Source organism: Rhizophagus irregularis, chromosome 21, assembly GCF_026210795.1.
Source record: "Rhizophagus irregularis chromosome 21, complete sequence".
NCBI lineage: Eukaryota > Fungi > Glomeromycota > Glomeromycetes > Glomerales > Glomeraceae > Rhizophagus > Rhizophagus irregularis.
In genome coordinates this window covers 1,395,650-1,419,812 of record NC_089449.1, presented here as the reverse complement: position 1 = coordinate 1,419,812, position 24,163 = coordinate 1,395,650, and the positions used below count along the sequence as shown (strand labels likewise).

Sequence of the window (24,163 nt, the reverse complement as noted above, 5' to 3'; positions counted from 1 at the left end):
AACGTCATTTTGATCAATCAGGGTTTTAATTTATTAAATTTTAAAAAAATTTAAAATTTAATTTATGATTTATTAAAAAAATATAAATATTTATTACTGTATCATTCTTGTATAAATTCTAAAGGATTTTCACATAATTCGTATTTGTTATAATTTGATTTTATAACATTTTGATTTGCAAAATTTTCCATTACTAATTCAATATCTAGAGATTGTGGCGTAAATTTAAATTCTAAAACTTTAAGCAATCTAATAGAACATTCTTGTAAAAAGATTTTTAAAGCTTCAACTGAAATAATAAAATTACCTATAATCTGAAACTTTGTTAAATTGATTGGAATAAATGATCCAGATTGTTGTAATAAATTGCTAATATCAACTCCATTTTTAACGTATTCAACATCAGATTTTGAATTGCGTATAATTAAATACTCGAGTTTTGGACATTTTTGAAAAAATGATTGTAACATTTCAAATCCTTCAATATGAAATGGACCATTATAATAATAAAGATTCTTACAATTATTAATTAATATTTCAGTAAACGCAGGAAATTCCTCTACGTTAATTGAATCAGCAAAATTAATTTCCAAATATTCCAAACTTCCATGAGTATTTTTAATCAAGGCACCCAATTGTAATAAAGAACAATATTTTGGACGAATTCTTAATTCCCTAAGTTTTGGAAATGAACAATGAATAAAATTTTCCCAAATCGATTCATCGATATGCATGGTGGGAAATACTTTTATCTTTTCAAGATTCTTACTCTCTTTAAAGAAATCTAATGAATAATCTAATCCAAATAATCGTATTTCAGTAACAGAATGTGATCTTTTCCTAATAACATCTTCAAGAAGAGGGATGTTATTGTTTTTCATATTTATCAAAATACAATCCAAGGGAACTTTTTGTACTTCAATAAGTCTAATCAATCCTCCATTGTCCGTACAACAACATTCTATATTAAATCTTTTGATGTTCCTGCACGATTGAGATGCGAGGTACATAAATTCTGAGGAAAGGCATCCTTTACATGAAAATTCTGTGATGTTGGATAAACATTCTTCGGCTCCTAATAGAAGAGGAAGATGTAAAATTTCATCTTTGATTCCAGCTTTCATAAATATACTAAATCTTCTTAAATTTTTACATTTATTCATAAATAATTTGCAAACAAGATTCATGAATTGTAATTGATGAAATTTTATTTCATTTGTTGCCATATTTTTTTGTTGATTATAATTTTTTGATAACCAAAAACCAATCGCATTATATAAAGATTGGTAATCAAAACCTTTCATTAATGATGAATAATCAATAGACGCCGATTTCAATGTTGAATCGGGTAATTGTAATGCACTATTCAATATTTGCAATTTTGAGTCATCTGGCAAGCAAGAAATATAAACGGTCATTAATGATACGAGTCGACTTCTATTTCGTTCTTTAGAATGTAACCATTCAATTGGCTCTCTCCATAGTATAGTAAGCCCGACCTCACACCATTTGCGATTCACCAAGATACAAGCATATAATGATTTGAAACTGTCAGTCCAATCATTGTTTCTCGGACCAAAATTTTCAAAGATACATAAAAGACATTCGGGTGGCAATCTAGGACTCATTTTAAACTAAGTAGTGTGGTTCATTTAAAAGAGATAATTAACGGATTAATATTATAAATATAAATACCTTATTATATAACTTGCCAAAAAAAAAAAAAATTACCATGCGTACGAAAAAACTTTTATCTATATCGCAATTTTTACAATATCAATAATATCACACCAATAAAGCTAACTCTTAAATATTACTTTTTTTTTTTTCAAGCTGTAATAAAGAAATTGTTTCAAAAAAGTTTGACGGAAAAAAAATAAAAAATAAAAATAAAAACTGCGGGAAAGAAATAACTAACTGTAAACATGAGAAAACTTGTTAGATCAATATTTATTATTACATTTATTACATTTATTACGTCATCACGCCATGGTAAATATTCTGACTAACGTTAAACATTTCCTATTTAAGCTAATTCTAGATTTCTGCGCGCAGCTATAATAATCATTGGACCAATTTTAAATGCAAAATATGAATACTAAATTTAAAATTTTAATTTTCCAGCGCGCGCAATGGCGCAGTGGTTTATTAGTCATCTTACACAACAAAAGTAATGACGCGACGTCATTAGTGTTACTTCCTATTTTAGTGTATTATACGTACTATATGAATTGTTCTAGATTCAAGCTTATAAATGATTTACTGTTACGCAGGGTTAATTAAATTAGGAATCTTATTTCTAAAAAATGACTGATCCTAAAAAATTTAAAGAAAAAAATTACGTACAGTATTTGGAATTTAATTTCGGAGTTAATAAACAAAATTTGTTGATAGATATTGTACTCTGTTTATAATATAATTGTATTGAAAATATAAAAGGTTTTGAAAGCTCATATCTCTTTTACTATTTAAAGAATCCCGTATAAAAAAATTACTAGCATTAAAATTATGATACATCAGTTCAATCTCTTATGATATTAAATTAACTTTTTACCGATTGCGTAATATTTTGTAATTTTGACTGCCGTATATTCGCGATCACATGCAGAATGAAGTATTTCGCGTTGGTCTAAAGTTTTTCTTCTTGATCGTGCTACTATGTACTGGTGCTAGATTGCTAGTTGACTATCCACCCTTTTCCTTTTTAAAACGATTTATCAAATGACAAAACTAATGTTTATGAGTATATACGAATAGTTAGACGAATTCAAAAATTTACATGTACTTTCAATATATCTGATATTAATAAAATGCGATATTTATAAATTTCAATGCTATAACACAAACTGTTATTTTACATTCAATTTAGAATATGATCTTAAAATAGATAGATTGAAATCATTCAAAAGCTCATAACTGAACGGGATATGTAAGCATGCGATAATTGCGATATGGCAAATAATCGAAGGAAGTTTATCACATGTATTCTACCAATACATAATACACCATTCCTCTACCTCTTGGAAGCAACGCTATAACCCAACAAATAGAATTATTAATTTTGTTTCTTTCGAGTTGTTATTTCAATGTAGGCATTTGACATTTATTCATTAATACATGTACAATACTATTCGGGAAGAACACTGAATGATGATGACGCGCCAGTCGCGCCATGTTACGAGTGTGTCACAGTATGCTTAAATTGCCAAATTGCTCAATCTATAAATGATAATCTATTTTTTTTCCGTCTGGTTTCCCTTGAGAAAATTAAAGGTAAGCGTTCGCTTCTTCTTTTAATCTTAGGAACAACATTCATCCATTCTTTTTTTTTTAGGACAGGCTTCCTTTGGTTTTCCTGGACAGACTTAGTAAGCGCTCATCATTATTTTTTTTTCTATTATTCAATTGACTATTAACAGCAGTTAATCTTTCTTTTTAGATTGGGTAGTTTTAAAAAATTTTCAGCAGCCGCGTGGGATTTCTTGGTACGAACTTGGTAATTGAAGTGTTTCATTGTCATTTTAAAATGCAAACACGCCACCCGAGACGCTCGCAAAGAAGCCAAGTGCCGAAAAATGTTCCTAAAAAAGAATAGCTGTTTAAATGCTATAGCTTCCTTTTTAGGGATGACTGGTACAGCAATGGTTTAGAATACCCAATTTTTTCCTGGGAGGTGGACTTCCTTTTGGAGATAACCTGGCTTCTAAGGATTTAAAGAGTCGACTCGTAAGCGTTAATTTATTTCTTTTGGTTTTTCTGGGATTTGAAAGGACATTAACTTTTTTTTTTTTATTAGGAACGGCTTAGTTGTTTATTAGAATTGAACCATTTCTAAACCAATAAAAATGGTAAGAATTGTGATGTTGAACGGGAATCTATACTTTTAATTTACTAAATTTTTTTTTTCTTTTTTCTTGGTTAATTAAAAAAAGAATTTAAACTCAATGATATCTGAGGACAAAAATACTGCTTGATTTATAATTTAACATAAAAATTATTTTATGTGAACTGCTCCATATGGGACCACGGACAAGTTTCGTCCTCTACTTATTATAACGGTATGGAACGTCATTAGCCTGTCTTGGATATATTATATGAAGAGATCTTCAATCGAAAACCGGACAATATATGTCTTAGAATGTTGAAAGCTCTTTTCAACAAAATTATATTGTTGAAAAGGATTCTTAGAGAGAGTGTGTGTCATACCGTACTTGCCAATCTAGAATATGAAGCAAACAACAGCTACAAGATACGCGCAAGCGTATTGGCTTCCTATAAAATAAATAATGTAAAGGAGATGGAATGCGTATAATAAGCTAAATTTTGGGATAGTATTGCACGAAGAATTTTTGGGATTTTAATATAATGTGCACGTACAACAGTGCGAGAGAAACTGGAGGAATTTAGTTCGAGATTTAAATTTACAAAGTAAATAGTGTTCAGGTCATCGATCAAATGTGGGCTAATAACTTTCTAAACCCAAAAGTTAAAATAGTTAAAAAAAGTAATTTTTACAATTGCCAAAGTATACGTTAGTTGGTCTCGTATTATCTATTTTAATCAATAGTTTATGAAAAATTAGAATATGCGTTAAAAATACAGGGATATAACACTAATCTGGTATGAAGTGAATGGATACAGAACCTTAGGAAATGCCTTGCTCTTGTATCCCAAAAATCAATTCTTCAAGATTAAGATGAATTGTTACTGCTTAAAAAATTTCAAGTATTTAATTCTTCTTACACCAGAATAGTAAATTTCAATAATAATTTGAAGTGCATTTTAAAATAATCAAACGTGCATGAATCATCAATTTTGCAGACGATTCTGCTACTGTGTCATAATTAAATATATAATCGCCAAAAAAAGCAACGGGGAGGAGACGCGCGTTACGAGTAAAGTCATGAGTACGTTTAATATGTGCGTTATAAGTAAATAGACCATGTTCGTCAAGCTGCAGCACTCTCAATCCCACCGACTTATAATGATGTTAATCGGGTTGGGTTTATATCAGTGTGAACGTTATTGTGGTATTCTTTTTAGATCGCTTTGGCCGAGCGATGAGCTGAGTATTTTGGGTACTTTGGGAAAGTTATATTTTTATTTATTTTATTTATTATTTATTTTTTTCTTTTTTTATTTTCTTTCGCCGTATTTTTCTGGCAAAATACGGTAAATTGACATCTTTATTTCTGAACGAAATTTTACAAATTGAATCACTATACTTATTGTTTGGAAATTTCGTTATTTTATTTATTTTTTTATATATCAACAATTGAATGTAATAGCATATTAGCAAATGACATGAAGATTTGGCGGTGATGGAAATGCTGAGAAATTTGTAGTTAGTTGTACACAATTTTTTTAATTTTTTTATTTTGATGTGTTTGATCTGAAATTAACACCCCTGAAATAAAATCTTTAATGGAGGGTTAGGAAAAAATATATGATGTATTTGTACTTTATAATTTCAATTTTAATAATATAATTTAGTGTACAAATTGAATCCTAGTTTGGATTTTCTCATTGTATTCTGCATAAAATAAATACGATCTTTGCATAAGGCTAAAATTATTTAATTTAATGAAAAAACTCATATATCCAATTAGAAGGCCAATCGAACATACGTTTCTTAATCATGCGATAAAAATTCGGGAATGTACAACACGATTCTGAGCCTATCTTCTTGTTTTTCATCCTCAGGATCTTCAATGTGGGTTTTTCGGTGAAGAGATCTATTATCTTTTGAATCTGAGAATTAGTAAATTTTGAAATAGTATCCGCTCTATGTCTTTATGCCCATTCCTATTTTTCGAATAAATTGGTAATCCTCAAAGCTTTCTGTGTTTGCTTATATAAAATTTTACGCTTGGTGTCAGGGAGCTGTTTGATAATAAAATCATAAACTTGTCCTTTTCGCCTTTTAAGCAGTTCTGTATGTGATACATGTCGATCAAACAATCAAACATCATTTATCATCTATTAGTGAATTCAAACTTTATTATTTATTATTTTCAAGAATTTTCGCAAATAATGTAAAAGAATTATTTTTTTATGATATTTTCACTAATATATAATTTTGTTTGCAATTTTGATTTGTACTTATATACATTCCCATTATATTCCACAAATCGCGGTAAACCATCATCTGATTTACTTGGCCACAATCTTTGGCACATATTGAAATAGAAGACTATAGCAATCCATAAAAACCATTCCGTAATCGATCTCTCCAATGATTATGATATGATTAAAACCGAATTCTGCAACACTCTCCATATAATCAGTAAATTCAGTAAATTCTTTTGGATCGCGACTATCATAGGGAAGATCATTAACCAAAAGTAGATGTGAGACGGACTCTTGATCAACAAAGGATAGGGGGTGCATGAGAACAAGGCGACACACTTCATTTGGGAGTCCTTTGTCCACGTATCGGCTCCAATGGTGGTGCCGAATTGGAACGATTTCCCAAAGGATGCTTGCAATGTTTTGAGTAAGGGCAATATTTGAGGCCCATTGCACCTTCATCGCGTTCACTCTCGAGGTCTCATCCATGGTTCATCTAATTCTTCTAATAATATTGTTCTAATTTATTTTTCTAAAACGATAGTATTTAACTAAGTAAAAAAGTTTTTTGAGATGTATTTATATAACATTTTAAGTATATGATTAACTAATTATACGCGATGCGTAAATGCTACCAATGTTACCGATATTTTTATGTGTATTTTATTATGACAATTAGACTTCTTTTGTTTATATAGCTATACCAAGACTTTTTAATCTATTGGTTAATATTTGTAGTTTAATATTAAATTTATGCTACGTATATTAATATATTTGGTTACATTACCGACATGATATTATGACCGACGCAATTTTGCTGGCTTCCATTTTACCGACATGAAAATTTACCTACTCCATTTCACCGAAATGCCATTTACTGATATGTAAAATTCCGAAAATTTTATTAGATGCTCCTCAGTGCTAATTATTTCAAATGCCAAATGCAAAAAGAAGTTTAACGAACTGATTACAAAATTAACTATATAGCACCAATTATAAATAAATAATTATTATTTTATTTTTATTGATTGTTTATTTATTTAGAAAGTGATAAGACCGCTCCAATTAATTTAACATCCTTCCCTCCCCCCCCCTCTATTTTTGAAAATTTAAAAAATGATTTACATATGTTCACATATGTTTAAAGCACCCCTTCTCTTTTCTAAAATTGAATATTCATATGAACAATAGACAAAATGAATACTGATTTTATAAAAAAAAATTTTCTTTATCTTTTTTTAATCAGTTTTGCTGAAAGGATATTTCACTGAAAGGACGTTTCGCCGAAAGTGTATTTTATGAATCTATTTCACCGAATCGCCGAATGGACATTTCGTCGAAAAATAGTAGCGATTAACATTTTTATAAAAAATATTCATCGCGCAATGAAAATAAAAAAATTATTTTTAGAGATCTTTTTTTTTTTTCAGGATATTATCAATTCAACATTTAAGTAACTAATATATAATATAACTAATATTAATTGTTAAAGCAATAATAAATAAATAATTTTATTTTCTTGAAAACATTTAAAAAAAGTAAGTAAAAAAAAAAGATTAATGTATTACCTAAAGCACAATACCGTAATAAATACAAATGAACATACCGTAAAATAACACTTCTCAAATTTTCGCGCCAGAAAGGACGTTAATAATATTTAGTTTGGAATGGCCTAAATACAAATATAAATGATATATTTTTTAATTATCTAGTAAAAAAAATAATTATAATTAAAAAATACAGGATATTATTCAAAAAAAAAAAAACTTCGAAGGCAAAATTTCATCGTCTTCAATACTATGTCTCATGTCGGGCAAAATGATCCATTGAAATAGTTTCGGGAAAACGAGCGATAAATTTTTATGTCAGTGAAACAGATGTTGATACAATGAGGATCATTTCAGACTCGTGTTGCAAATCTTAAAGGGAGGTGCAGGTTCGCTCGCACTTGTGCTCTAGTCCCTATAAAAAATTTTAAAATTTTATCCGTTATTTCTATAAAAACTCCGTAAAAATGAGCCTTTCACGGATCCATTTACGGAAAATGTAAATAATTTGATAAATTCCGTGAGGTTATTAATTCCGGAAATATGAGCCTTTTACGGAAAAAAGATGGAATGTAAAAAATGGATCGACTTTTTTTACAGGGAGTCCTTTGTTTATCTTGCTTCTCAATTTTTAGCACTTCCTCATCAAAAACAAATCACAAGAAGTCACTCGTCCGAAACGCTTCCTTGTGTTTATTAATTCTCAGTTTTTTGCATCCTGATATTTCCCCAATGTGTCGAATGCTTCGACTTGTTTTGTGGTGTATCTCAGTTGGAAACACCGATTTTCGTTTAAAAATGCACTGCTGATATTTACTCGAGGTCGTCTAATAATCTTTCGCTTCTTTTTAAAATAAATAGGTTACCTGTGTAACACTTATTATTAAAAGTCAATCTTTAAAATTTATGCATTAGAAATCTATCCGAAAGAATTTGATCGTAACACAAGGATATTAAGGCAATATGGTTTTACTAAATAGGTGATCCCACAAGTATGTGGGAGTCATACAGATTTGAACTATGAAAAAAAAAAAAGCTTCGTAACCATATAAGTAAAGTGTCTATAATAGATTCTTTTATACCGAATTTTCTTATTTTCTGAATTTTTATGAATATACCAAAAATGAAATGAAATATTTTTATTAAAAATAATAGTAATTATTTATTAATATTAATTAGGAAATTTTTAAAGAGGTTCAATAAAACAAATAATAATAATAATAATAGTATGATAATATTAAAATTTAGAAAACCGAAAAATATAACGAAAATTTCTTCATAGTATTCATAGTTACTCAATTATTTATAGTATTACCGAACGGCTCGGACGTCAAATTTATTATAACCGAGGGTGGACTAACTTTGAAGTCCTTTATTCTAAATGTTGTTTGAAGATTGTTAGTAACATGAACATCATTAATTTAAAAGAAAAATCCAACTGCAGATTATTAACGGAGGAGTATTCCTCATATGCTTGGGTGTGAATAAAATATTTATAAAATGCATCATTAATTCATCATGCAATCTGGTTAACATTTAAAGTTCAACATTTCCTATTTAAGCTAAATAGAGGCTATAATAAACAATTCATTTGAACTATGAATACTAAATTTAAAATATTTAATTTTTCCAGTACACCAGCACACGAAATGGAAAATGACTCATTTCTTTGTCACCTTACACGACAAAAACAAATGACGCGAATAGTAACACGTTATGCCCATTTTAACATAACTCAATCAGCGACGGTCACAATGGAAGTGCAAAATATGTCATGTAGATTCCTTTATAAAATGATTTAAAGATTACGCAGGGTTACGCAGGGTTACGCAGGTTAACGCAGAATTACAAAGATTCTTGGAGAGAAAATTTTCTGATGTAAATTTAATCAATTTAATCTATATATTCTAATATATCTCGCTGAGAGATCATTGAGAATATGTGTTACAAGATGATTTAAATAATTTGACTCATGATTTCATACAAACTATAATTAGGATGATCATTACACCCACCTTTTCGGTATTTTAAATTAACCTTGTTAAAGGTATGATTTGACGCCATTTGAAATTTTTTTTTTTTTAACGCTTTTTAATTAATATACATAAATACACAATTTATTTAAAAGAAAATGGGACGACATTCGTATTTACAAAAAGGGTTGGTTTTATTTTAGCCTCATTGATTGGTTATTTATTGTTGAACCACTTTGTATACGATTTTTATAAAGGTAAGGAATGATTTTCAAATTAATTAATAACGAAATACATATAAAAACGACGTTCATTCGCGGTAAAAGAAAATCTAAATATTTCACAAAGCAATCGAAGTAACACAAAAAAAAAACAAAAAATATATTATATATCTTACTTTTCTAGGGCGATAAATAATTTAAAAAAAAATACATTTTGACCAAAAATGAAATTACAAGTCATATTTTCCACTCTTTTATTTGTTATATTAATGCTACTTAACTTAATATGTCTTGGATTTTGTAAGTAATTTAATTTTATGAATTAACGTGTAATAGAAAATCTTTCTAAATCTCTTCTTTTTTTTTTAGTTATCGCGAAATATTTATCCTTAAAACGAATTAATTTCGAAATTCCAATTAATAATGTTGATTATGTTTACTTAGGATTGATATCAGTAACAGCTCTTAAAGATGGTAAATTTAAAATTCGAGTGAAATATTATAATAATAATATTATTATTATTTTATTTATTTATTTATTTTTTTTTTGTTTTTTTTTTTGAATAGTTACGTTAATTATTGCAGCGTTCAGAGGATCATTAAATCTATTGAATCCAAGACAACAAATTATTTCACAGATTCTTTTATTAATAGCATGGATTGTAGTTCCAAGTAAGATAAAAATAAAAATTTATTTATATAGGAATAATAAATATCCAAAATTCTAATATATATTCTTTCTATTGATAGCATTATATACAAAATTCGAATTAGACAGACAATTACTTTCATCAATGTGTCCACAACAATACATGATGGTTTGCCTATTACGTAAAATAAGCTTCATATTAATGTGGGCGTATTCATCAATGCTTTTTATATCAATACTAAGCGCTGTATGCTTTAAATCAGTCGATGAAGAAGATGAAGAAAATGATGATAATTATAATGAAGGTTATAATATTAATATTGATAAAGAAAAATTCAAACCACAACCAAAAACAAATCAATTTCATCCAAGATATTCAAAAAATAATAATTATAATCGTTATAACAACGTATCATCAATACATAGTAATAATAGTTCAATACCACCATATAATAATTTAAGTCATTTAAGGTAATAAGGTAATATCACTTATTTATTCGCTTATATTTTATTACATTATTACAGTATTTATATATATTATTTATTTATTATATTATTATTATTATTATTATATTACCTATTTTTTTTATTATATGTATAATTACGTTAATTGTATGATGCTTTTGAATTTCAAATGCGATCGACCACATGGTTTTACATAATTTACACAGATTTATTTTCTTATGTAATTTTTTATATAATAGTGCACTACATTGTGTATTTTTTCATATATATATGTATTTTTATTGTATTCTTTTGAATTTTTTTTTATTTTCTTAATAGATTTTTTTTTTTTTTTACGTAAAAAGAAGCTAAAATCCAAATTTAGAATTCATATTAAGAAAATAAAGATAACATTAATAGAATTATTGTACTATGAATCTTCAAAAATGGTTAATTATCACAATAATCAATCACAATGTAAGACAACAATTACTAAATTTCTTGGCAATGATAATTGATTTAAATTTCTAAATTTCTTTTGATAATAATAATAAGTTAATAACGATCTAAAATTCTCCAATGTTACTAATGTTTATTTGTAATATCATTTAATACCGGAAGTATTACCAATGTTGTAAATTCGACGTGCGTTCCGTGGAATTTTATGAGATTTGTACAGTATTATTAATGTAAATTGGCATAGATTCCGATAGATTCCTGCAAATTCCACGGGAATACGTATGACTGAGTATTACCGGTACAAGCAATGTTTTTTCATGTATATAACTACTAACTAAAAAATCATCCCGTGATATTATTACATGAGATGATAATCCACTCAGAATGCTTTAATATGTAATTTATTCGGAAATAGGAATTTAATAACTGATATGTATTTGTCATAAATACGGTAATTATTATTTAAAATTAATCTAATCATCAATTTAAACACCATACATTTTAAAGTGTTTATCATTTTGATTAGGTTCCCTTTAAACACCGTGCATTTTAAAGTGTTTATCTTCCTTTTTTAGATGAGAGCAGAAGAAAAAAATTTTTTTTTTGGATTATCCAAAATTTTCCAGATTTTCAAGAAAAAAATCAACCCTAATCAGATTTAAAAAGCATGGCTTTCATTAATCCACACACTTTTTTTTTTTCAATAAAAAAAAAAAAAGGAAAAAATAGCTCAAATATGTAAAACGGGGAGGGAAATCCCGCTTAATTTATTATTTATTTTTATTAGTATAAAATTTTCTATATCATAATTATAAACTCCACGGTATTTTGGAATAAATAAGGAAATAACATGCGCTAGATCAATTTTTCTTTATAAAATTTTGGAATCAACATTTATGTGAAAGGAATATCCGATCTTTACAAGGTAAAAAATTTTCCGATAAATTTTTTAATTGGTCACTTCATTTCAAACATTTTTATAATATAAAAATAATAAAAAAAATCTGAAACGAAAAATTAAAAAAAAGAAAATAAAAAAAACAAAAATAAAAAAAATATATATATATAATATATAATATATATATATATACTTTTTTTTTTTTTTAATATTTAATAAAGACTATTCTAGACGTGGAAAAAAAAATCACCTTTTTTTTTCTCTAGAGTTTTATTTTTCTCTAGAGTTTTTCCACTCTCTTTAAAAATCTTTTTTCTTATTTTTTTTTTAAAAAAAAAAATTATTTTTTTTTTTGTTATTATTGAAATGACTTTAATATAATGGATTCTAATAATCTACTGATGTTTTTGATTCTTTTAAGATTATTACAATGTTTGGGTTCTTTGATAACTATTATTATTGGTATGTTGCGATTTCTTTGAATATTGGTAGTCGGTAATATTGGTATCTGATATATATATATATTGATTCGTTAAATTTTTTTTATTTAGAAATACTTCGACATACTGGTTCTATAATCGATTTAAAAAGAGTAATTCCAAAGTAAGTGAACAATAATATAATTTTATGATTTTTGTCAATTTAAGAATATTGTTTAATACAAGAAAAATTCATCATTATTTATTATTATTTTCTTAGTAATTACGAACTATTCTTTGAATATTGCGTAATGAATCTAGGATTCGTTTTAAGTGGTAATTTATCGATTATCAATTATTGCATTTACTTGTATTACTTACTTTTGTAATTTCAAATAAATTAATTAAATTTAATATTAAAATTTAGCCCTTTACTTGTTTCAATTAAATCAACGACGGAAACAAGGACCATATAAATTACATATTTTTGTAGATTGGTAATTATTAATTATAATTATAAAATTCTCTAATTTTTTTATTTATTTTTATAATCTTATTCGATTTTTAAAATAATAGCGTTTTGATGAACGCTTGGATGATATTCGGTATATTACGATTATCTCCGCAATTCGATATGAGTAATATTTTGACTTGTAATCAATATCAATTTAAACAACGTGAAGGATGTATTACATATATATCAACTTTAGTACTTGGATATGTTATTTCCGGTTCATATTTTTTAACGGCAATAATATCCACATGGTTATGGATGGAACAAAAAAATTCTCAACTCAATTCCATTTCCATTTCCAATCCCAATCCCAATCCCAATCCTAATCCTAATCCTAATTCTAATTCTAATTCTAATTCTAATTTTAATTTTAATTTTAATTCCAATTCCAATCACAATCACAATCACAATCGCATTTCAAATTTCAATTCCAATATCAACTCAAATCCTATAAATAGTAACTTAATATCATCATTTGATTCAACTAAATTAGCTGGATCAAAGAATATTAACGTTGCAATTAATCAAGATGATATTGAATTTAATAGGTCTGATGGTACAATAGTAATATTTCGTAAACCTTCACCTTCTTTTCTTAAACACGAACGATTTTCTGATAATTCTTCTAATAATTCTTATATATCGGAATATAGTTTAGGTAGTTCCTTTAGTAGAACTTATGGTTCTATAATTATTCCACGAAAATATTCTGATGATTCTAATATAATAGGTAGAAATCAAATCGTTTCTACTCATAGTGAAAACAGTATTAATAGCAAACGTTTATCATCGACATTTAGTGATAAAACTTCTAGAAGTAGTAATTATGATGGTTCAATTATTATAAAATTAGTTACATGAACGGATTAACGTGACCTGATTACGTGAACAGATTACGTGAACGGATTAGTGAACGGATTAGAAAGATCATATTAATTATATTAATTTCTTTCTTTCTTTTTATTAAAAAAAAAAGAAAAAAAGGAAGAGAGAAAAAAATTACAAGGAAAAATATAAAAAAATAAAATAAAAAATAAAAAAAAGTCTATTATATTACTTTTAACAAATGTAATATTCTTTGGAATAATCAAAAATACCAGGTTCACATACACCTTTTATACTATACCTATACATAATTAAATCATGATCACTTGTTGAATTATTAAGATCAAAACTTAATTTTTTCTTTAATTTCTTTGAACAATCAAGTAAAAACTTTTCCAAAGCATCAGCGGAAATATCCCAAGTATGATTTAAAAAAAGTTTTTGTAATTTTAAAGGTACAAATTCCCCAAGTTTAATAAATATATCACTAATATCATATATAAAACCTTCTTCTTCCTCATTACTAAATATATTTAATGTTTCTAATTTGTTACAATTTTGAAAAAGTAAAGGTAATAAATGAATTGCTTCAGAAGAAAATGGTGCCTCATAATAATTTAAATTTTTACCATATTTTATAACAGTTTCTGTAAGTAAAATTAAATTTTCTGATTCTTCAGATTCTGACCATAATATTAAAATTGATTCAAGATTTCCTTCTGTATTTATAATTAAAGTACAAAGTTGTTTTAATGTTATAACTTGTAATGAAATTTCCAATTCTTTTAATTGAGTAAATTTTGTTTTAACAAATCTTTCCATTACTTTTCTATCCATCATATTTGAATGAATTGTTAAATTTTGTAATTTATTACTTTTACAAAAATAATCTATTGTAAAACTATATCCATATATCCATAAATCTTTAATTGAATGAGCTCTTTTCTTTAAAGCTTTTTCTAATATTGGAAAATTTTCATCTTTGGTGGCTTTAATAAAAATATATTTTGTTAAAACTATTTGTGATTCTATAAGTTCCGCTAATCCTTCGTTATCTTTACAACAACATGAAATATGAAATTCTGAAATATATTTACAAATTTTTGCTGCTGCAAACATAATTTCTGGCATCGTACATCCTTCACACATAAATGTTGTTAAATTTTCTAAACAAATACTTGCTTTTGGTAATGTACTTAAAGGTATAATAAATTCTAATTTCTCTCCTTTAGAAAATCGAAGTCTTTTTAAATAACATCTATCTATAAATAAATTTGCTAATGAATTAAATAATTGAAAATTTTTACAAATCTTATTACTTATATTATCAAGTTGGTTGGTATTTTTTAACCATCCATTAACTGATTTATATAAAGCTCCATAATCAAGACTTTGTAAAAATGATGGATAATCGAATAATGGTTTCTCAAATTTTAAAGGTAAATTAATTCCATCTTCTTCAATAAGTTTAGTTTTAATTTCTTTTGGTAAACATGAAAGATATGTTGATATTATTGGATCAAGTCTATCTTTTTTTTGACTAAAATGTATCCAATCTATAGGTTCTCTCCAAAGTATTGAAATTGCTGTAATACACCATTCTCTATTAATTAATATACATTTATATAAAAGTTTATAATCATCATCCCAAAAATGATGCTCTGGACTAAAATTTTCGAAAATCTTTAATAAACATTCCGTAGGTAATTTCATAGTGTTTTTATTATTATTAAAAGAAAAAAAAAGTTGGGAGAGGGGAGAGAGAGAAGAAAAAAAAAATTTTCGTATGTATGCTTCATATTTGTTGCATAAATTATGTCATGTCACGTTTCAAAGAATACTGGATTTGATAATCAGATGCAAATTTTGATAGGTCCAATGGTTTGATTCAATAAAAAATGTATCACAACTCTTTTAAGATCGATATTTTTAATATTTTTAATAAAAAAATTGCTTCGAGCATATAATCTCAGGAACGAGGACTTAACTTGACCCCTGTGATCGCGAATTCGTCTCACAACTCCCAGTCTCCCACCACATGTGATATATATGCTAGATCGTACAGCGGGATTATCCACCATCACAACTGTCGGATTCCCGATAATTCTGATACATTTGTGGAAGAAGAAAGTAGTAAAACTAGTTTAACTCTAAATCTCATACTATAATCAGGATCTACAAGAATAAAAGAAAAAAATGATTTTCTTAAATAAATCAATTAAAAATTCATTTTGATCGGTATAATAAAAAGGAAAATATGAAAAGGATCTGCGTGATTACCATTATTCCTCCTCTTTTTTTTTATTTTTTTTTCTCCTCTATCCTCCTTCTAATGCATATAAAATGAAACGGTCAATGTAACACGAAATCGTATGATTATTAATTTTTTAGATCTTTAACATTTTTGATTATTAAACCATGAGATTTCTCATGATAACCAACCCCTTTAATTATAAGATAATTTATTTCCGATAAAGTTATCTTTTATGGTCCAGGCTCCATATTCTTTTTGACTAATCAATATTGTTGATTGATCACATATAAGACATGTTCTTTTCATTTTTTTTCATATTAATCATTTTCTTTTTTCCTAAGGTTGCTCATACCTTAGTGTTTAACGAGAGCGAACAAAATTATTCTACTCATGATAAAATTCTTCGAATTTTTGTAGAATTTTTTTGTTTGCCAACTTCATAAATTTCTCAAAAAAAAAAAAATTTTTATTTTTTTTTTATTTTCTTTAATCATTCTTTCTTTATAATCTAATTATAATTTATATTTAATTTATTTACATTTTTTTTTTAAAAAAAAATTTCAATATAAAAAATGGCTGAAACTCGTTACACAGTACTTCCTGATTTTGAAGACGATGAAGGATTCGTTGAAGAATCTGGTGAATTGATACCTAGTGAAGAAAATGAATCTTTTCATTATGATCCTGTAGTAACGACACCAGCTTATCATATTGAACAAGGTGAAAAGGCTTTAGAGAAATTAAAATCAATTGTCAATGAAGGTGGTTGGAAAAAAGCTCTTACGGTTAAAAATACTACTGTTTATACTAAAAATGGAATTGGTGGTAGTGAAAAAGCGCCTATATTTATGTGTCAACATATTATTGAAAGATTTAGTCCTCAATCAATTTTCGCTGTTATTGGAATGAGAAAACTTTGGGATCCTTGGTAAATAATTTCACGTGATTTATTTGTTCAAAAATGGTTGATTGATTAAATTTAGAAATCAGATGTTAAACTAAATATTTTTTTTTTTAGGTACGAAGAAGGAAATCTCGTCGATAATTTAAACGATTCAACAAGTTTAACTTATATGGTAATGCAAGGTGTGGCTGGTACTAGGTAAATAATTTTTATTCGAATTAATTTTTTTTTTTTTAAAAAAAAAATTAACTTAAATATTTTATATCTTTTAAAAATAGAATTAGAGATTTATCTCTAGTAGAAAAAATTCAATGTACTCAAGACGGAACTATTTACTTTGCGGCTACTTCAGTTGAAAAAGTACCCCATGTTGTTGATAGAATTCGAGCATATCTTTATCTTAATGGCTGGATCATTAAACCAATTTCTTATAATCCTCTCCGTACAAAAGTCACTTATGTACTTCAAACTAAGGTTAATGGATGGGTGCCCTCAGTTGTGGCTAAAAAATATTTAACAAGACGCCCACTTGTTGTTCACATTATCGATCAATATTTGCAAAAGAATGGACCTCCACCTATGGTTATTAGTGCTTCCCCTCCAGATTCAAATCCTCATTCTCGTAATGGAAGTAATGCTTCATTTTTTCCTCCAAGAAATCAAATAGATGTGGCAGATCAGCAACGGAATAAATTTAAACGTGAAATTACTTTTAAAGAATCTCAGTCATCAGATTCACCTTCAATGCAAAACCACAGGAGAGAAATTACATTTGGTGATAGTACTCAGCCCTTAAAAAAAGAAATCGTCAGAAAAATGTCACTTGATTTACCTTCAATACAAACCAACAGGCCATTTTATTCAAATAATAATAATACTATTCATGCTCTATCTTTTAAAAAAGAAATCAACAGAAAAACGTCATTTGATTCACTGAAATTGCACAACATTAAGAAGGAAACTTTTCTTCACTCAGATAATGATAATGATCTTAGTTCTCATTCTTCTCAAGTTACGCTTGATGAGCTACATCCTCTGCCAAAATTGTCACCAGCATCACTAACATCACCATCATCACCAACATTACCAACATTACCACCATTACCAACATCACCAACATCGCCAACATCGCCAACATCACCAGCATTAACACCATTACCAATATCACCAACATCATCAACATTCCCAGTATCACCAACATTACCAGTATTACCAACATTACCACCAACAACATCATCATCACCAACATCACCTAGAAGATTTCAGTTTCCGTTACCCCCTGACCAAGAAACTGTACCCATACAAACTCAACCTACAAGTCCTGTTCAATCTAAACCTTACGTTCCCCCTCCACCATCCTCACCACCCTTATCGCTTCCACCACCTCCACCACCAAAAATAAAACATCCATATGATGATGCTGTAAATGAAGCTGTTACGACTTTTAAGGATAATATTAAAACCTTGGAAGGTTGGGACCTTTATTCAGAAAGTAAGGGTGTTAAAATATATACAAAAGATGTTGCCAATAGATCAACTCCAATTATTCGTGGAGACTATACACTTATTGGAAAGTTTACGGCTGATGACTTTTTATCAGTTATTAAAAACTTAGATATGCGAAAATTTTGTAAGTCATCTTTCATATTTTGATATATTGCACGATTATATAAATTTTAATTGATTTATTCTCAAAACCTCAATAGGGGATGATCGTTACGAAGACGGTGAAAACGTAAAACTGTATGATAATGACAATAATTTGAGCAAGGTCTCGTTGAAAGGAACTTTTCCTATTAGGTGCATTTACTATTAAATGATTTTTTTTTTTATATACATGTTAGTAAACTAAAAGTTAATACCTATGATTGTTTTTTTTATAAAGTGGACGCGATTTTGCTTTATGTGGAAAAGTTGAACGCGATCAGGAAACTAGTGCAATTTATTTTGTTACGACTTCAGTTACTGATCCAGAAATTCCAGAGATTAAAAAATACGTTCGTGGTCATATTCATTTTGCTGGATGGAAAATAATTCCAAAATTTGATGCAAATGGAAATACTAAAGCATTAGGTATAATTTATGTTGTTGATACCGATATAAAACTTGATTCTGTTCCGAGTGCTATCCTCAAATCCATCTCAACTGGAACTCCAATGGTTATTCAAAAAATTGATGATATGATGAAAAAAATTGGATTTCCACCTTACATAATGAATTCATCATCTTTGATAGTATCAGAAAATCTTCATCCAAAAAATTTCCAATATAATTTGACATTTGTTGCTAAAAATAATGAATTTACAGATATCCGTTACTCCAAGAAAATGTATCCGAATGGTTTTGATATAAATATTATACCCAATAATGTTAAAGTTGAATTACTTCCAGATGATCAAGAAATTGTTAGGATTATACACCCTTCAGATGTTTCTAGTAATAAAATGCAGATTAAAATCACAAAATATACAGAAGGTTTTAAAACGACATATAATGAAAAGAATAGAATTCCATTAGCTCAAAAAAAAGTAGCAGAAGTATCAACAAAAAATATACCGATCACTGCAAATTATTCTTCATTGAAATCTGCACAACCGATTTCACAATTTGAGACCGTACAAAAATCTCAAAATCAAAGATATTCAAGACATTCAAGGAATTTTTCTCAACCGATAAATCTTAATTCTACACCTGTTGCAAATGGAATCGTTGATGCCGATATGTTTGACGAACAAAGTAGTTTTGCTTTGCATAGACAACAAAGGCATTCAAGAAATCTTTCTCATCCAATAGATTTAAATACTACAAATAATAACGAACGAGATAGTCTCTCCTCACTTAATCAAAAGAATCAAAGACATTCAAGAAAAATTTCTCAATCGCTAGATCCTAATGCTACACTTGTTTCAAATGAAATTGTTGATAAAGTTCAGCAAGATCGTACCTCCAAACGTAAATCAAAGAGATTATCGTTTGCAGAATCACCAAGTATTATTAATCCAAGTACTTTTTATGAGAAAGAAGGTAATTAATTAAATTTATGATTAATATATACGCGTCTAAAAAATGATGATATTAATGTTTATTTGGTTTTTTTTAGAAAATATTATTTCTGAAGTAATATCAGCAAAAATTGGAAATAATAAAAAAAATAATTATGCTGCCGATATTGGCAATGTTAGCGATGAATCTGAAAATTTAGAAGAATATGAAGAGATTATGAAGACTTTCAATGAAACCCCCATCGAACAACACCAGATGTTTGATTTCAATGAAGATATATTCGTCATTACTGATAATGTGAAGTTCAATGCATATCAAGCCACTATAATGTTTGTAGGAATGATACTATCATATTATTCTGGAAGATTGAGTTGTTATCTCATATAATGTTAATGTGTATAATTTTTTTATCATTTTTTTTTTATATTAATTAATTATATTAATTGATATGAATTTTTTATTTGGATGGAGTGGATTTCTTATAATATAATACTTTTTAATATTTAACCCTTACTTTTATAATTATAATAAATAATAATATGACTAACTTTATTTATACAATAAAAAAAAATTCATTGATAAACAAAATATTTGAATAATTTATTTTTAAAAACGAAAAACAAAAATGTTTATCTTATTCCTAAAATTTTGTAATCATATTATTTGTTACGCTTTAGTTGTCTTAGTTGTCAATGCTTCCTATCTTTATAAAGAGAAACTAAACTTCTTTCATGTCTTGGTATAACTGAAGTGTTGCCATTGATTCTTGGTATTGCATTTATCGATCCTGTTGCAAATAAAACTATAGGAAATCCCTGTGAGGTGTGAGACGACATAATATGGAAATCAATACTAAGATTTTTCAGGGCATAGAAAAAGGTTAGTGGCGCAGCAACCTCAGCAATCCACAGATCACGTGTTGATGTCACGGGTGATCTGAAAATTGGTGTTCTTTTTTTGATATGCAATTCCGAATTTCCGATAATTCCGATAATTCCGACAAGAGCTCTTTTGCACCATAAAAAATATGATCCGTAGGTTTATAATTAATGACAAAGGTCTTGGCATGCGGCTGCAATAATTAAAAATTACAAACAAATTAACGAAAGGAATGCGGACAAACAAAACATTTCGATTATTCAATTGATTCTAATCCCTACATTGTTGTTGCGTTTGTATGAAATGTTATGAAGAACTGTTTCATATGTATTTTAAAAAAAGGAGATTTTTTCTATTTATATTATTATGGATTAATAATCATATCTCTACTATGAGCCTTCAATCCTCCGTTTGGCTAATCCGTCATAATGTTTTAATTTTACTTTAAACTGATATTAACGATAAATAATTTTAAAATGCAAATATTTATTAAAATAATATTTCATCATAATCAACATTACATTAATCATTATCTTATTAAAATCAACAAATTTTAAAATTAAACCAAATTAAGCGGATTTATTCGGATCGTAATACCATTGGATGAGAAAATAAATAATGAGTATGATATGACATTCATGGTAAGTATAGTATGGGTACATATTAAAACTCTATATAGCTGATATTTGACCATACCATATATACATATCATACTCATTATCGTCGTATCGCCGGTATCGGCATTGGGAGACATTAAAATCCTGTTGGACAATGTCCCATACTCAACATTTATTATTAAAGGATTAAAGGTGTCTCGGTGTGCTCCATCCCGAAAAAATTCATTAACTTTAAATGCAAGTGAAAGGTTAGTAATCTTGAGTCTTAACTACAAATACAAAAAGCCGATTGGTAAAAAAAATTGCTTGTCTTATGATAGCTGTACGCGAATCGGCCCAAACCGCTTTTTTTTATTTTTTTTTAAAAAAAAGGCAATTAAAGATATTTAATATAATCCAATTTTTATATATAACTATTTTAAGGTCAATTTATAAATTACATATTTCGCTGTATTTCGAAGATATATATACTGTATATATATATATATTGAAATAATATCAATGGTTACATAACAAGACATGGATTACGTAGTGAAAGAATTTATAAGTAAAAATTATTAAAATTAAAGTTCTTTTATTGTTTTGGTATTATAATAATTACATGTACATATAAATTATAAAGAAAGGAAATTTAATTAACTATAATAAAAAGAAATAATTAAATAATACATGATTCTATTAATTAATATTATTATTCCATTTTAATAACAGTATCATTATTATCATTATTATGATCATTCTGATTTTCATCATTTTTATAATTTTCAACATTTTTTTCAACAGATTCACTGGTATTCGAATTAAATATTTCCTGTAAATTACGAGCTGGAATGGCATTAATATTTACTGTTTCGAAAGGAAGATTTTCTTTTGTGTAAATCCATTCATTTATAGGTGGAATTGGTTCAGAAGTTACATGACTTAATTCACGATTTAATAAACCACAAAAATCATCTAAACCTAAATCATTTTCATCCCACCCGAATGGATTCTCAATTTCACCGGCAATTTTTTCAACCCCAAATAATGTCATTGTAATAAGGAATGTAACGGGAATAGTTAACCATCCAAGATCTTCCAATAATTGAAAAGGTAAACTTAGGCAATAAATCCAAGTTACTTGAGTTAAGTGAATTGCATAGGCTAAAGGAATTGGGGAACGTAAAATTCTTTCGAAGGATGTTAAACATTCAGTTAAACAATTTAAATTAGAATATAAATTACTAATTGTTGCATCATCTGTTGTTTTCTTGACATGTAAACTATGAATATATGATGAAATATATAAAGTAAGTTCGTAAGGTAAATTATGATTAACTTTGCTTTCTGATTTAAATGTAGGTAAAAGATTTTTGAGACTCTTTATAAACTTTCCGCCAAAAGTGCTTGTACTACTATTACTACCAGTTTCAGGAAAATAATCTTCTCCGCTACCAACTAAAACTTGAACTCCAGGAGAATTACTATCACTATTTGAGATAAATGGTTTAATATCATCAAATTTTACTGGCTCTTCACGTAGATAATGTTTTGTAGCAATGGCGAAACCTAAAAGAAGGTTTATAGCGGTTTTCTTTTCTGCCAAATGTTCTGCTCTTTTTTTATCGTCTATAACTTTCTCAGAATCTTCAGCGTTAACGTTTACCCAAATACAGCGTGTCATATTTCTAATAGCACCAACCATTCTCGACCAAGTTCCAAGACCTTCCCAATATCTATCATACGCTGTATTTGTTCTATACGCAAGTAATAAACTCACTACTAAACCAAGTACTGTGATAAATGTTTGTTTCATTCCAAGATTTATTTGTGTTTCTTCGTAAAGGTAAGTAATGATAGCCGATAATATGGTTACAAGGAGCGATTGTGGTAAGACTTTTGGAATAACCGAACCTTTCCAACGGAACATAAATGGACGATGAAAGATGTAAGGGTTATAAACTTTTGGGTTTTCAAATCGCTCAAGAGCATATTTGGCACTTCGTTTCTGCATGATGAATGGATCTTTTAATTGAAATTATTTGTAAAAAGTTGAAAGGTAAAAAGTCGGAAGGTAAAAAATTTGAAATGTCAAATTAATTTATTAATACTTCTTTAAACAATGTTATAAAGAATTATTATTTTATAAAGAATGACAGTTTGCGCGTAATTCTCCTTCCAGAAGAGAATTTGTAGGATATAATAGATATATGTTTAATGAAGTGGGGAATTGGAGAATGATGAATTTAAAAATGTGGATAACTATACGCGTAGAATGTATATATATATTTCCTAGCATAATAAGTAAAATAAAATATAATTATAAGCCATTTTGACTTTTGAGAAGTAACTTGATTAATTAATATGAAACACAATGATAATTGTGTTTGTTGTAAATATAAATACGGAGTCAATCCCCCGATTTAGGACACTTTTATAATAAGGTTTCAAAACCTGATTTGATTGGTTGTTGAATAAATTGTCAAATTAATCGATCAGCATTTTATGA

General features: G+C 27.5%; 7 protein-coding genes across 7 annotated transcripts; 3 read left to right on the top strand and 4 right to left on the bottom strand.

Annotated features, from left to right (window-relative positions):
* Nucleotides 1-59: 59 nt before the first annotated feature.
* On the bottom strand, nucleotides 60-1,867 carry OCT59_013765 (uncharacterized protein). The gene is made up of 2 exons (XM_025331992.2): nucleotides 1,732-1,867; nucleotides 60-1,634 (listed from the first exon to the last, which is right to left on the bottom strand). The coding sequence occupies exons 1-2, from the start codon at nucleotides 1,732-1,734 to the stop codon at nucleotides 102-104; spliced, it is 1,536 nt and encodes a 511-aa protein (XP_025179040.1). The 5' UTR covers nucleotides 1,735-1,867; the 3' UTR covers nucleotides 60-101.
* A 4,286-nt stretch (nucleotides 1,868-6,153) lies between these two features.
* OCT59_013764 (uncharacterized protein) lies at nucleotides 6,154-6,558 on the bottom strand (the record flags this gene model as incomplete). Its single annotated transcript, XM_025330357.2, has 1 exon — nucleotides 6,154-6,558. The coding sequence occupies one exon, from the start codon at nucleotides 6,556-6,558 to the stop codon at nucleotides 6,154-6,156; it is 405 nt and encodes a 134-aa protein (XP_025179041.1).
* Nucleotides 6,559-10,034: 3,476 nt separating this feature from the next.
* OCT59_013763 (uncharacterized protein) lies at nucleotides 10,035-10,934 on the top strand (the record flags this gene model as incomplete). The annotated part of the gene is made up of 4 exons (XM_025317103.2): nucleotides 10,035-10,110; nucleotides 10,180-10,284; nucleotides 10,378-10,482; nucleotides 10,561-10,934. The coding sequence occupies 4 exons, from the start codon at nucleotides 10,035-10,037 to the stop codon at nucleotides 10,932-10,934; spliced, it is 660 nt and encodes a 219-aa protein (XP_025179042.1).
* Nucleotides 10,935-12,640: 1,706 nt separating this feature from the next.
* OCT59_013762 (uncharacterized protein) lies at nucleotides 12,641-14,054 on the top strand (the record flags this gene model as incomplete). Its single annotated transcript, XM_025317104.2, has 5 exons — nucleotides 12,641-12,722; nucleotides 12,812-12,863; nucleotides 12,960-13,015; nucleotides 13,107-13,176; nucleotides 13,256-14,054. The coding sequence occupies 5 exons, from the start codon at nucleotides 12,641-12,643 to the stop codon at nucleotides 14,052-14,054; spliced, it is 1,059 nt and encodes a 352-aa protein (XP_025179043.1).
* Nucleotides 14,055-14,177: 123 nt separating this feature from the next.
* Nucleotides 14,178-15,731, bottom strand: OCT59_013761 (uncharacterized protein; the record flags this gene model as incomplete). The annotated part of the gene is made up of 1 exon (XM_025310767.2): nucleotides 14,178-15,731. The coding sequence occupies one exon, from the start codon at nucleotides 15,729-15,731 to the stop codon at nucleotides 14,253-14,255; it is 1,479 nt and encodes a 492-aa protein (XP_025179044.1). The 3' UTR covers nucleotides 14,178-14,252.
* A 1,113-nt stretch (nucleotides 15,732-16,844) lies between these two features.
* On the top strand, nucleotides 16,845-20,566 carry OCT59_013760 (uncharacterized protein; the record flags this gene model as incomplete). The annotated part of the gene is made up of 6 exons (XM_025317105.2): nucleotides 16,845-17,200; nucleotides 17,291-17,374; nucleotides 17,455-18,806; nucleotides 18,883-18,976; nucleotides 19,062-20,200; nucleotides 20,277-20,566. The coding sequence occupies 6 exons, from the start codon at nucleotides 16,845-16,847 to the stop codon at nucleotides 20,564-20,566; spliced, it is 3,315 nt and encodes a 1,104-aa protein (XP_025179045.1).
* Nucleotides 20,567-22,217: 1,651 nt separating this feature from the next.
* On the bottom strand, nucleotides 22,218-23,902 carry OCT59_013759 (uncharacterized protein). Its single transcript, XM_025317107.2, has one exon. It carries the CDS (start codon nucleotides 23,666-23,668, stop codon nucleotides 22,367-22,369), a length of 1,302 nt encoding a protein of 433 aa, XP_025179047.1. The 5' UTR covers nucleotides 23,669-23,902; the 3' UTR covers nucleotides 22,218-22,366.
* Between the last annotated feature and the right edge of the window lie 261 nt (nucleotides 23,903-24,163).

Coding starts and splice junctions, on each gene's coding strand:
- OCT59_013759 (XM_025317107.2), bottom strand. CDS start 23,668: ATGCAGAAACGAAGTGCCAAATATGCTCTTGAGCGATTTGAAAACCCA.